At 39.3% G+C, this 14,648-nt stretch overlaps 1 protein-coding gene across 1 annotated transcript in view; it reads left to right on the top strand.

Moving 5' to 3' along the window:
• The window catches only part of ANKRD13C (ankyrin repeat domain 13C), a 90,495-nt gene that overhangs the window by 44,098 nt on the left and 31,749 nt on the right, over positions 1-14,648 (top strand). Inside the window, exons 7-9 of the mRNA XM_049879557.1 lie at positions 782-926; positions 6,753-6,884; positions 9,428-9,589. Of these exons, the coding sequence (XP_049735514.1) occupies positions 782-926; positions 6,753-6,884; positions 9,428-9,589 (439 nt within the window). The remainder of the gene's footprint in view (positions 1-781; positions 927-6,752; positions 6,885-9,427; positions 9,590-14,648) is intronic.

Genomic DNA, 14,648 nt, shown 5'->3' with positions numbered 1-14,648 from the left:
ACTGAAACACTTCAGGAACTTGTGAACTTTTACATTACTGTATTCTCCCAAATTACAGCAGGTAGTGATTTGTGGAATGCTATTTGAGACCAGCTTATTGGGCTAGATCATGTCAGGTTTGTGTTACTAAAGAGCACAGTAAACACACAAGGGTACGAATCCATGAGTATTTGGCACAGAAAATGATCCCTAATGTTTTCAGACTGTGCAGATATTGGCTGGAAAGAGAATGCTAGTCTTGAATCTGGAAAGTCAAATAGAATTTGGAATAAGTTAAATGGTTTGTCAGGTTGAAGGCTTGGTACTGAATGGTTAGGCCTAAGGCATGGAACAAAAGGGCAGTTCTAAATCTGAGGCTGTGGTCCAACCATTACGGTACCCCACTTATACTTCACTGAGCTATCAACATACCTTAAAGGGTCAAAGAGTATTAAATAGATCTGCTTTCCTTTTCTGTGCTTTCCTGCTTGAGTTAACTTTTATTGAGTAGCCATAGTAAAGAAAGTGGCATACTTCAGTAATGGGAAAACTTTTTTTTTCTTGCTGTGATAATGAAGTATATGTTCAGAAAAGTGAAATATTGGTAAAAATGGAAGAACTTATTTAAATATTGTTTTGGTGTTTCTTAATAAACTATTTTAAATATTGCTTTTATCTATAAATTTCACTTTGACATGGTATTAGCATCTTGGTTTGAGTTTAGAAGGAACAAAGCATTTAAAATTATTAATGGAGTTTTATTGAAATTTTGTGAGAATTTCTCATCTACCATTTTTCACAGGCTTGACACAACTCTCATAGACTTTACTGATATGAAGTGCCAACGAGGGGATTTAAGCTTCATTTTCAATGGGGATGCTGCACCCTCTGAGTCTTTTGTAGTATTAGACAATGAACAAAAAGTTTATCAGCGAATTCACCATGAGGTGAGCATGTGTCTTGTCAATATTCCTCTGAATGGTTAAAAAAAAAACTGTGTATGAAGCCACACCTCAGTGTAAAGGTTTCCCCGCTATCCGAAAATAGATTGTTCCTATGGAAACTTTCATAAGCCGAATGGCCATAATGTGAAGTAATTATCATTAATTTATAAGGGAGAATTTTTTGAGTGTTCCTAGACCCAAAATATAACCTACCAATCATACCAAATAACATGTAAAACCCAGGTGGGAGCTAGGGAGGATGGTCCCGGCGGGCAGGGGCTATCCTGCAAGGATCGGGCAGCCACTACTGCCTCATGCTGTGTGAGGATGAGGAGCCAGAAGAAGAGGAGGAGGAGATGGTGGCATTGCAGGAGGAGCTCCTGGGCTTTCTGACTGAGCTGGCCCCTGGCCCCACTGGCCTTGACTGCAGCATCCTGGACCATGACTTGGACCTGCCACCCCCTTCGGGTACATTACACTTTGAGTTCCCGGATTACTGCACCTACGGGGTCACCGAGATGAATGAGAGGGACTGGCACTCAGCTAGCACCGCTGACCTGGTTTTCACTTACTGAGTCGACCATCACTGGGGCATACAGGCCCCTCAACCAGCTGTTTACATACAGGAACACTATTTTCCGCTTTTCGTCTTTTTTCGTAAGGAGATCTGTCTGATTGGAGTGAAGATTACTCTTATTGAGCAATGGGAAAGTAGTTTATGGAAGGCCTTAAAAGTCAGGTAAGATAATTTAGGATTCTTTGCCACTGGCAACAGAGAATCATAGATTCTTAAACAAGGTATTGATGTGATGCAAAAGTAGTTTAAGTGAATTAATCTTACGTGTTTCTTTTACTTTCCCTCCCTTTCTCCCTTCCTTCCTCAGACATTTATTGAAGAACCTAATAGAAGCTAGACACTGCTAGGTGCTGTGAATTGTGGTATTGTAGTAATTGTTATTGTTGCTAGATATGGTTGCGCCATCCTCACAATAGTTGTTATGTTTGAACCCACTATTATACCCACTGTGTCAGTCCATCTTATTGAGAGTCTTCCTCTTTTTCACTGACCCTCTACTAAACATGATGTCCTTCTCCAGGGACTGGTCCTCCAGAAAACACGTCCAAAGTACTTAAGATGAAGTCTCACCATCCTCACTTCTGAGGAGCATTCTGGCTATACTTCTAAGACAGATTTGTTGTTCTTCGGGGCAATCCAGGGTATATTCAGTATTCTTTGCCAACACATAATTCAAAGGAATCAATTCTTCGGTTTTCCTTATTCCTTGTCTAGCTTTTGCATGCACACAGGGCAACTGAAAATACCGTGGCGTGGGTCAGGCATACCTCAGTCCTCAAAGTGACATCTTTGCTTTTAACACTTTAGATTTAGAGGTCTTTTGCAGCAGATTTGCCCAATGTAATACATCATTTGATTTCTTGACTGCTGCTTCCATGGGCCATGATTATAGTAAAACAAACAAAAACCAAACCCGTCGCTGTTGAGTCGATTCCGACGCATAGCGACCCTGTAGGACCGAATAGAACTGCCCCATAGGGTTTCCGAGGAGCAGCTGGTGGATTCAAACTGCCAACCTTTTGGTTATAGTGAAGTTGTTAAGAGCTCAGGCTGCTAACCAAAAGGTCAACAGTTTGAATATACCAGTTGCTTCTTGTGCTCTTCTCCATGGCACAGTGCTTCCAGTTGAGAAGAGGGGCAGAGGAGTACCCATGGCGCTGGTGCCGCTTCCCCCTTAGGCTATTGAAGTGGTGGGAGCTGAAAGCTAAGCTCAGAGCGAGGGTCCGTAGCCCTGTGATCTGACTGGGTTTCCACCCTGAGACCCCCCACCCCGACTTGGACATGGTGATGGGGTCTCAGGTGTACCCACCTTCATGAGGCCTCGGGGAAGATGGTGGCCCTAGGGGACAATCTGGAGTCCCCTCCTGCCACACTCCCTGTCAGTCTCTCATCACCGGGGACACCTCTGGAGCCCACCACCACCATGAGGCCATGTTTCACCTCTATGATCATCAACATGACACCTCTCCCCACCCCAGCCACAGCCGGAGGAGGAGCTGTCCGACCTGGGTCCTCAAAATGTCCAGAAGTTGACAGTGAGAGAAACACCACCAGATCTGATTCTGAGTTGGAGCCTGAGAAGGCTTGATCGACTCCCAGCCAAATGTTCCTGAAGTGGGGGTAGGCCAGAATGCAAGGGTGCTGAAGAGCCTGCTGTAGGCTGGTCCCCAGAGGTCCAAGTGTGGGTACAACTTTGGCCCAGCGGCTAGCTTGGAGCGGCTGGGGGGCCAGTCACCAGAGGCTGGATGCTGCATGCAGAAGAGGGGTGCCTGGCACACGTGGGGAGCCCTCGGGGACTGTGGCGGCCCCAAGTGGGCTGAGCTGGGCAGCGGCTTTGGCCTGGGTGTGGGCTTCAGGGACGGGCAGGGTGGTACGCTGGGCCTGCTGTGAGACCTGCCACAGCTGTAAGAGCTTCAGCTGCAAGAGCTTCAGCTATGACTTGTTGCTGCTGAAGCACCATCACATCCTCATGGGCAGGAAGCCTTACTTCTGCCATGTGTGCAGCAAGTGCTTCCACAGCTGGCCAGTGCGTCAAGACCTTCAGCTACAGCTCACACTTCATGCAGCACCTACACACCCACAACAGGGAAAAGCCCTACAAGTGTGGCTAGAGCTTGCAGCTCATCCAGCAGCAGAGGAGCCACTACCTGGAGCAGATGGGGCAGCCGGGCAAGGCTCCGAGGAACACTGGCCCACATTAAGGCTCCAGGGGGAAGAGCTCCTGCCCACCCACCCTTGCACGCAGCCGCCCAGCTCCGCATGCCCAATGTCCCTGATAAATCCTTTCTGGTTGCTGAATAAAAACTTTAGGGGCCCACAGATGTATATGTGGTGGGATGTTGTTCCAACGGACATTGTACGTTGCATACCTGTATACCTGAAAGCTCTTTTAAAACTTAACTCATTGTTTTACCCCCATTCCTTCCCGTTTTTCTGCTTTCTTTTTATGAATGACATCATTCTTTATTCAGCCAGAAAGCCAGGAATTATTTTCCTGTACTCTGTGTTTCCTGACTAGAAAAAACATCTGGCCATTTTAATTTCCTTAATATCTTATATGGACTTTTTTATTCTCATTGTTACTGCCATATTTAGGTATTTGTTGTCTTTCAACTGGATTGTATAAATGTCGTAAATGATCTTCCTGGTTCCCTCCTTGTTGACTTGCAAATGACATATTGGAACCAGACTGAACTTTAAAAAACAAGCTCCTGGTGCGCTCTTTATTTAAAGACACCTTAAAAGCCTAAGGGGTAAAATTCCAACTTAATATGGTATGGTTCCTTTTGTGATCTGGCATTTGTTCACTTTTGCAGCCTTCTGCTTACCTTGCTATTTTAGATACCCTTATGCTGAACTCTTGGCAGTTTGTCACATGTGCCTTCCTATTCACGCTTCATTCCTTTGTTTGTTTTTTCCACTTCCTAGAATGCTCTTCTTACACCTTCACACCTGTTGGGTGCTTAAATCTCCACCCCTGCCAGGTCAAAGTGACCATTGTGTTTTTTATGCTACCGTAAAATCTGGACCCATAGAGCTTTTAATTCCAGATTTAGCTTCTCCTTCTATTAGATTATGCTCCTCAAGGGCATGGGTTCTTTGAGTTGTATTCTCTTCAGTACCTCGTACAGCACCAGCACATACTAGACCAGTGGTCAGCCAGGATTTTTTGTAATGGGACAGATAGTAAATATTTTAGATATTTAGATATATTTGCAGACCTTTGGCACAACTACTAAACCCTGCCACTATTAGCATAAAAGAACCCGTAGATAATACATAAATGAATGAGCATGGCCATATTCCAATAAAATTTTATTTATAAAAACAGTAACAGACTGGATTTGGCTTGCTGGCCATAGTTTACTGACCCCAGTTCAAGACTCTGATATATTTACTAAATAACGTGACCTACTGCATAACAAATGACAATAGGGTAGCTAACTAGGCAACAGGTAGGTTGAAAATAATGGTACTGAAAGAAACCAGAGATGATGGCTAGTAGCATAAGTATTAGCTAATATAGTATTGATGAGATCACCAAAAGACAGATATTTAGGGTAGTTGTGTGAATTTGTGTATCTTGTAGTGCCTAAACCCAACCCAACCAAACCCAGTGCCGTCGAGTCGATTCCGACCCATAGCGACTCTACAGGACAGAGTAGAACTGCCCCATAGAGTTTCCAAGGAGCGCCTGGTGGATTCGAACTGCCGCCCTTTGGTTAGCAGCCGTAGCACTTAACCACTACGCCACCACGGTTTCCTTTTGTAGTGCCTAAGATACAGAAAAGGTAGATTTTGAGCAGTACTCCTCAGGGCGGGAAATACTTGTTGTTTTTCCTAATATGCATATGTAAACAATAACAAGTAAATGTTATGCAGCTTACAGCAGTTCTTTTTCAGTAATGTTAGGAGGTGGTCAGTCTCTGATTTATAGAAGAGTTCTGTCCCCAAAGTTTATTTGAAAGTAGGGTATTTGGAACTTAAGGCAAACTTTGATAAATGGTATTATATGGAGTGTTCAGTTCTCAAGCTAATCCATAAAATCCTGGTTGATTCGTAATGTATTTGAAGTATAATTTTTAATAGTCTGTACAGCCTAATTCAGCCAATGTTTTTCTTCAGAAAATTGTGTACAGAATTAGTTTGGGTTACCAGGAATACAGTTTCACCAATTAGTGCCTTAGGTGTAATGTCAGGATTTTCCATCCCTCACTTGTAATGGTGGAGGAAATGTATCAGTGCAACTTTTGCTGTTTTCTATAGATTCAGAGGTTGAAGAAGGGACTGTATCTAAGTGAAAGTTTGATGGTGAAGAATAGAACAGGATGGGGGAATAGAGCCTCTAGCCAGTGTCAGGCCTGTGGACAGTTCTTTTTTCCAGATTCTGCCTTTTTTCCCCCTCTTGCAGGGTCCTAAAAATTGGAGTCTCTCCTGGCCTATTATGAAATAGAACTATTATACCTGTTCCCGTTACCTTTCTGTACTTGATCATTTATTCTTCTGCCCTTGAAGCAATCACAAAGCTGCTCTTCTGTTTCTCTCTCATTTCACAAATAATTATCGATAGTTATTATATATCAGCCTTAGGGATTATGTAGAGGGTAAACATGCTGAAGTAAGGTTACTCATTAAAGGTTAAAAACTGTGGGTTGATATTCTTTCCTTTCTGTAAGGAATACAAAGAAAATCTTTCCCCCTCCCTACTCTTCCACACCCTTCTCCACTCTTCTCCCCTCTTTTTTCACTCAGAACTTATTTGGGAAAGAAAGGTTCAAGTGATAATGGTGGGTCTTTGGATTGAAAAGAACTAGAGTGAGATTGATCTATGTTAAAAATAAACAAACAAAACACCATGTAGGTATTTTGTCTCAGGTCTGTGAACTTAATTCTTAAAGTAATCTTTTAAAATTGTTCTACAGACAGACTGCGTATTTCTGTAATGGAAGTCTAGTATTGTTTCCATTACAGATCTTTAACGTAAAGGAGTTCTCTGTATTTCATGTGTCCTGCTTTATAGATTCAGTCTTTGAAAGTAAATAAATTCTAATTTTAACTTATGTGAGAAGATACTAGATATGTGAAGTTTAAATTTCTGTATTATTTTTATACTAAGTGGCACTTCCTATTTTTTAGAATTTGTCTTTTTTTTTTTTTTTTTAATCTGTAGCATTTTAATTGTTGGTATTTTCATACGTAGCATGAAAAACCCAGATTCATACATTGAACTTTTGCCCCCCCTTCCACCCTAGGAATCAGAGATGGAAACAGAAGAAGAGGTTGACATTTTAATGAGCAGCGATATTTACTCTGCAACTTTATCAACCAAATCAATTTCTTTCACACGTGCCCAAACAGGATGGCTTTTTCGGGAAGATAAAACAGTATGTGCAAATCTAGATTTTTAAACTTAAAAATTTGTTTAGTATTTAATGTCACCAAATAATGTGATGAAAATGTTAGGAGAAGTAGCTTACTAAATTATCAGTTTATTCTCTCTTCCTCGGATTATAATCACAATTCAGATAGATAATTATAATGGTTAGGTACAGAGTTGGGATGTATTCTTAGAGAAGCCAAGGGAGAGAGTTTAGCTCATATGAATTCTATGCTGAAAAGGATTCTTGCTGTCACTTGCCTTGTTGTTATACAGGAAACGGTGTCTTTATATGATTCCATTACAGTTCTGACGTTCCATAAGAAGACCCTAAAGAGGAATGCACTTGAGTTTATTTTCCTGGACCTTTTTGTATCTCTGCTTTTAGAGTTTTAAGGCATTTATTTACTCAGTATCTGTTTGTCAGTATCCTGTGTATAGGATTCAGATTAAATAATCTTACATTTCTATAGCACTGTCATTAAATTTAATCTCAGTGGAGGTTTCCCCATTAGTGAATTGTAAAATGTTCCTGTAATTCCCATTTATTTCTGTCAGCAGCCGGTTATTTAAGAGTGTTCTAAAATATATTCAAATATTTTTAATTTTATGTATGAAGAAGCATTTTTATAAAATTTTAAAGTCAAGAATAAGTAACCGCATCAGGTAAGGGGCAGGATTTATTGGTGTAAAAAATTATATTTAATAGACACGGTAGACATAAATATATTTCCATTGAAAAAACCACCTTACACATAAAACTAAAAACTACCCACAATCCCAGTGCCCCTCCCAGAAGGTTATCGGTTTGTATATCCTCAGGCCTTTTGTATGCTTTACATACATAACTGTATACCCATAGTAATCTGTATCTTTTTTTGGTTTTTATTTGTTTATTTTTACATAAATCGTGTCATGTTTTATCTACTATTTTACAGCTGGCTTTTTTTCTTTTTTAAGTATGTCTTAGTAGCCTTTTCTTGTCAGTGTATATCTTCTGAGCAACAGCATAGTGTTCCATAGTATGGATATACTGTAATTGATTTACCCAGTCCCTTATTTGTAGACATTTAAATTATGTCCAGTTTTTTTGCCATTATAAGTAATGTTGTGTTTACCATCCTTTTACATGTCTTTGCATGAGATATTATCTGTGATAGATAGCGAGAAATGGAATGGTGGGGTCATAGAGAATACACACTTAAATTTTTAATTTTTATGATAATTCTTAATGTTTTTTCATTGTAAGGTTTGAGAAATGGGTAATTAACAACCAAATATCTCCCAGCCACAGAAAAATTCTGACTATGAGATTTAGGCTTATTAAATTTTGTCTCTAAGCCTATTTGGCAACAAATGGCATTAAAGGATTCCCAGTTGTGAGATCCTACATTGCAATCCATTTGTTGGCTTTGAAGTCTTACTCGTTTGTACTCTATTCTTCTGGACAGCATTAGATGGATCACTTCGAGAGAAGATAAAAATTGAAACTGCTATTCATCTAGTGCTACTGCTAAGCAGCTTAAAGCTCTTGAACAGCATCTAGGTGATCTTCTTAAATCTTTGACAGGTAAGGAGGGAGTCAGTAATTCTTATGGTTCCCATTTTGTAGGTAGAAACAGGTGAAGAATTCTTTACTTTCTGGTGACCTGTACAGAGGCCACCGAAAGCAAGGTAGACATGGAAACAACTCTAAATACGTAGTTTTGAAATGCCAGAAAACAGCAGCAGGATGATAGCCAGGTGATTTGCAGGCAGGTAGAGATGGAAGGTTTTCAGTGAAGTTATTGATGACTTTTTTTCCTAAGTATTTCAAAATCTTACCATTTGTAGGTCTGAAAAATGTTAACATTAGTGTTGAAGAATTAGGAGGACTTTATTGAAAGAAAATAACTATTTTCTTGATACCCTTTATTCCACTTGGGTTTCCCCATGCCCAGCTTACCTCCTCATCCATGAATGTAAATACTTAGTGATATTGGTGAGGAAGAATCTTCTCTTGTTCTGCCTTCTTTGTTGAAAGCAGCAAACAACTTTAACTTGAAGTTTAGTCCTATTAGAGAATAGAGTATTGAAACAGGTAATTAACTGTAAATGTAATAGAGATTCTTGTGTAACTTGACCATTTATTTCTATACCATATTTTTTTTTTCTATCTATAAAATGGGAACAGTAATTATCCCTGACCCCTCCTTATTACTCGTATTTGACTATCAACTTAATAAGATAGCTTTGTGCTATTTGGGAGTAGATTCTAAAAGAATATTATGTGGTATTTTTATTTAGTTCTAACTCACTTGCTGAGTAATTGTCATACTTCTTTGTGCATTTAAAATTTTCCTTTAAAATTTCAAGTGTAAAAACATATGTATATATATATTTTTTTCACTTAATAGAATGCATAAACAATAATTTAAAATACTAAAGAGATATTTCTTTTTACCTAAGTGTTACGTGTTTATGGAAAAATATATTTGAAACTTTTTTTTTTTAATCTAAGGGAAGCTTACCTTAAATTTCATTGTTTTGAAATATTTGATTTTGTTTTAGGAAAGAGTAGGAAACTTTTTGGCAGACTTTTATCTGGTGAATGGACTTGTTTTAGAATCAAGGAAAAGAAGAGAACACCTCAGTGAAGAGGATATTCTTCGAAATAAGGCCATCATGGAGAGTTTGAGTAAAGGTGGAAACATAATGGAACAGAATTTTGAGGTATAATTAATTTATATATGTATTTTTTAACTTCTCCTAATTTATAATGTTGTAAGGAGAGAGGTGGTAGATTTCATTCAGTGCAATTTATATCAGTATACTCACAGGTTTTGTTTACTACGATTACCTTTTATTTTTCTGTGGATCTTTATTTTCTTGATGTCATCGTTATGGAAAAAAAGAAAATAGGGCCTTTTGTGATTTTTTTGTGAGTCAGTTTTTGGTCTTATAGCTTTCATTTATTAATAAGTAGATTAAAGTCATTTTGTAAGCTTGAAATCCAGCATTAATTTTTAAAATCCATGTCTTTGTATTTATCCTTCCTGCTTTACCAAATGAAAGCTGCTCCTGTGAAGGCCCAGCTAAGGATCCACCTTCTTTGTGAAATCATCTCTAGCTTATACCTTCCCTTTTAATTTGCCATGTGTTCATGAATTGAATACATCAGCCATAGTTTAGTTAAATAAGTACAGTATTTAAAGTGTTCTAGAAGCTCTATTATGGTAAACATTTATGTTAAAATTGTGATCATGCCAGTTTACAGTAATCTTATCCCCTTCCTGCTGAATTCTGTTTGTGCTTCTCATTTTTTTTTTCTGGCCTTAGGGTAGAGCCCCACCAGACTTCACTTCCTGGAAGCCCCTTGTATTTACTGATCTCTTGGTCGGTAGGAGATACAGGATATGACTGCTCAGGAGACAGAAACAGAGATCAACTTGAGAGAGGGAATGGGAATGTTGAACTCAATCCGTGTCAAAGCCTTTCTGTCTTCCATTGCTGACCAGACAGAAAGACCTTTTTGTAATTCTATTGTGATTTAAGTTTTACTAGTGTTCTTTTAAAAATTATTTTATCATTGTGGTGGTTATTGCTGCCTTCGTCAGTCAACCATTTTGAGTTGAGTACGCACAGTTTAAGCAAAACTTTATAGCATGGGTCATTTGTTAGTTGTTTCTAATTGTGTGGTGTGTAAATATTTAAACTTGTTAGACAACTTGATTTCTTTAAGGACAGAGATTGAGTACTTCAATTGTGAGAGGGGTCTTTAATATTTTAAGGATCTATAGTTTTTCAAGTTGAAATTAATCCCAGGTAACTGTATAAATAGAACAAAATAATATGAATTGAAATAAATAAGCTTTCAACTTCTGATCAGAAATTAAAATAGACAGTTCCTTTGTGAATCATATAGTACATTGAACTTTATCGTGTTTGGTGAATATTTTAGAATCAGTTTACCAATTTCTACTAAAGAAAGAACACCCTGGTGATATTTTGATTAACGGGATGTTGGAGCTATAGATCAATTTCTACATGAAAGCCTACTGGAGTCTTTCTTTTTTCTTTTTTTTATTGTGCTTTAAGTGAAAGTTTACAATTCAAGTCAGTTTCTCATACAAAAACTTATACACATATTGTTATGTGACCCTAGTTGCTCTCCCAACAGTGTGACAGCACACTGTTTCTCTCCACCCTGTATTTCCTGTGTCCATTCAACCAGCTCATGTCCCCCTCTGCCTTCTCATCTTGCCCCTGGATGGATGTCTACTTGAGCTACGAAGCACACCTCTTACCAGTATCATCTTATGTCTCATAGTCCAGTCTAATCTTTGTCTGAAGCATTGGCTTTGGGAATGGTTTTAGTTCTGGGCTAACAGAGAGTCCGGGGACCAGGTCCTCTGGGGCCGCTGCAGTCTCAGTCAGACCAATAAGTCTCGTCTTTTTATTAGAATTTGAGTTCTGCATCCCACTTTTCACCTACTCCATCAGGGACTCTCTGTTGTGTTCCCTGTCAGAGCAGTCATTGGTGGTAGCTGGGCACCTTCCAGTTCTTCTGGTCTCAGGCTGATGGAGTCTCTGGTTTCTATGGTCCTTTCTGCCTCTTGGGCTCATATTTTCCTTGTGTCCTTGGTGTTCTTCATTCTCCTTTGTTGTAGGTGGGTTGAGACCAATTGATGAATCTTAGATGGCCACTTGCTAGCTTTTAAGACCCCAGACACCACTCATCAACGTGGCATGCAGAATGTTTTTTTAATACACCTTGTTATGCCAGTTGACCTGAACGTCCTCTGAAAGCATAGTCCCCAGACCCCCGCCCCTGCTATTCTGTCCGTCGAATGTTTGGTTGCATTCAGGAAACTTCTTAGTTTTTGCTTTAGTCCCGTTGTGCTGACTTCCCCTTATTGTGTTGTCCTTCCCTTCATGTAAAATAATTCTTGCCTGCTAATGTGTTTAAACCTTTTTTTTTTGAGCTCTTATAATAGTGGTCTCATATAATATATGTCCTTTTGCAACTGACTAATTTCATTCAGCATAATGCCTTCCAGATTCCTCCATGTTATGAGATATTTCGCGGATTCATCATCATTCTTTATCGTTGCGTAGTATTCCATCATGTGAATATACCATAGTTTGTTTATCCATTCATCTGTTGATGTGCACCTTGGTTGTTTCCATCTTTTTGTTAATGTAAACAGTACTGCAGTGAACATGGCTGTGGATATATCTATTCATGTGAGGGCGCCTATTTCTCTAGGATATATTCCAAGGAGTGGGATTGCTGGAGCCTGTTGGAAACCCTGGTGGCGTAGTGGTTAAATGCTGTGGCTGCTAACCAAAGGGTTGGCGGTTCAAATCCGCCAGGTGTTTCTTGGAAGCTCTATGAGGCAGTTCTACTCTGTCCTGTACGGTTGCTATTAGTCGGAATTGACTCGGCGGCACTGGGTTTGGTTTTTTGGTTTTGGTTACACATCAAAATAAAAAAGAGAAAAACATAAAGATGCAGTAAATACAAAATCAACAACAATGAAAAGGATGAAAAAAAACTACGTAAAGAAAAATGACCCAGCACAAAAAATTAAGCGGATCGAACGGTCAACAACACACACACAAAAATACATCAAAATCAAAACACTAAACTCATTTTTCACAATGCATGAACATGCTCCTTATTTCTGTTCTGGCTGTTCTGTTTCTGTTAATCTAGTTTCCCTGCCACCTTACATTCTCATCTTTGTTTTAAACTAATTGTAGATAGAATTTTTTTTTGTTGTTATTCTTTTTTCCTTTTTAAAGAATATTTTACTATGTTTTCGGTGAAAGCTTATGTAGCAAATTAGGTTCTCATTTAGCAAGTTTTTGTAAAAATTGTTCCTTAACATTGGTTACAATTTTTGCAGTGTATCAGCATTCTCATTGTTTCCATTCTGTTTGTTCTGTTTCTATTTGTCTAGCTTCTTGGCCCCTCCTTTCCTGCTTATCTTTGTTTTTGGTTAAATGTTGATTGTTTGGCCTTGTATAGTTGATTGTTTAAGGGAGCACATTCCTCATGGTGATATTGTTTATTTTATAAGCCAGTCAGTTATTTGGCTGAAAGGAGACCTCCGTAATTGGATTCAGTTCCAAGTTAAAAGGGTATCTTAGGGCGATAGTTTTGGGGATTCCTTTAGTCTCTATTAGTTTAGTAAGTCTGATCTTCTTTTAGGAATTTGAGTTTTGTTTTACATTTTCCTCCTGTTCTACCTGGTACCTTCTATTGTGTCCCTAATCAGAGTGGTTGGTAATGGTAGCCGGGCACCATCTAGTTCTTCTGGTCTCTGGCTAGAAGGGGCTGTGGTTCGTGTGGGCTGTTAGTCCTGTGGACTAGTTTCTTCTTTGAGTCTTTGGTTTCCTTCATTCTCTTTTACTCCAGACAGGAGGAGACCACAGCTGTATGTTAGATGATCACTCTCAAGGTTTTAAGACCCTAGCTGCTACTCGCCAAACTAGGATGTAGAACATTATCTTTATGAACTATGATGCACCAGTTGACTGAGTTGTCCCATGAGACTATGGTCCCGAGTCCTTTAACCCAGAGAACCAATCCTGTGAGGTGTTTGGATATGTCTAGGGGGTCTCCATAACTATGTCTCCATGTGCTTTATTATATATGAATGTATATGTAGCAACCCGGACATGTATATACTTATGCCTACAAATATACCTATATATGCACATGCGTGTGCTCACATATACCTTCCTATACACATATTAGGGAAACCCTGGTGGCGTAGTGGTTAAGTGCAACGGCTGCTAACCAAAGGGTCGGCAGTTCACATCCGCCAGGCGCTCCTTAGAAACTCTATGGGGCAGTTCTACTCTGTCCTATAGGGTCGCTATGAGTCAGAATTGACTTGACGGCACTGAGTTTGGTTTTTTTTGTACACATATAGGAGTCCTGGTGGTGCAGTACTTAAATGCTTGGCTGCTAATCAAAAGGTCAGCAATTAGAATCCACCAGTTGCTGTTTGGAAACTCTGTGGGAGAGTTCTGCTCTGTCCTATAGGGTCACTATGAGTCAGAATCGACTTGACAGCAGTGGGTTTGGTTTTGTGTTTTATACACATATGGCGTATACATCTACCTCTGTAGCCACACACGTATTTTTTGGTTGTTATTAGTGTCGTTGCAAAATTGTATATGTTCTAATAGTTACCATAATTGTCCTTTATTCTTGCGTATTTCTCATTTACCTTGGTCAGGTTGTGCTGACTCCCCCCATATTGTGTATTGCCTTTCTCATCACCAGAAAAAAAAATATTTTTTATTTTTACTGTTTAGCAAGTGATTCCCACTCCCTACCTCTCCTATCCCTGGTAACCACCAAAAAACATTGCTTTCTGTGTGTATACCTATTCTTGACATTTTCTAAGTGACTCCATTCAATGTTTGTACTTTTTTTTTTACATTTTTTTTTTTTTTATTAACTTTTATTAAGCTTCAGGTGAACGTTTACAAATCCAATCAGTCTGTCACATATAAGTTTACATACATCTCACTCCCTACTCCCACTTGCTCTCCCCCTCTTGAGTCAGCCCTTTCAGTCTCTCCTTTCGTGACAATTTTGCCGGCTTCTTTCTCTCTCTATCCTCCCATCTCCCCTCCAGACAAGAGTTGCCAACACAATCTCCAGTGTCCACCTGATATAATTAGTTCACTCTTCATCAGCGTCTCTCTCCCACCTGCTGACCAGTCCCTTTCATGCCTGATGAGTTGTCTTCGGGGATGGTTCCTGTCCTGT

This window comes from Elephas maximus, chromosome 3 (assembly GCF_024166365.1).
Source record: "Elephas maximus indicus isolate mEleMax1 chromosome 3, mEleMax1 primary haplotype, whole genome shotgun sequence".
Classification (NCBI taxonomy): Eukaryota; Metazoa; Chordata; class Mammalia; order Proboscidea; family Elephantidae; genus Elephas; species Elephas maximus.
Note: the sequence above shows the minus strand (reverse complement) of the source record. Positions and strands in the feature narration are given on the sequence as shown.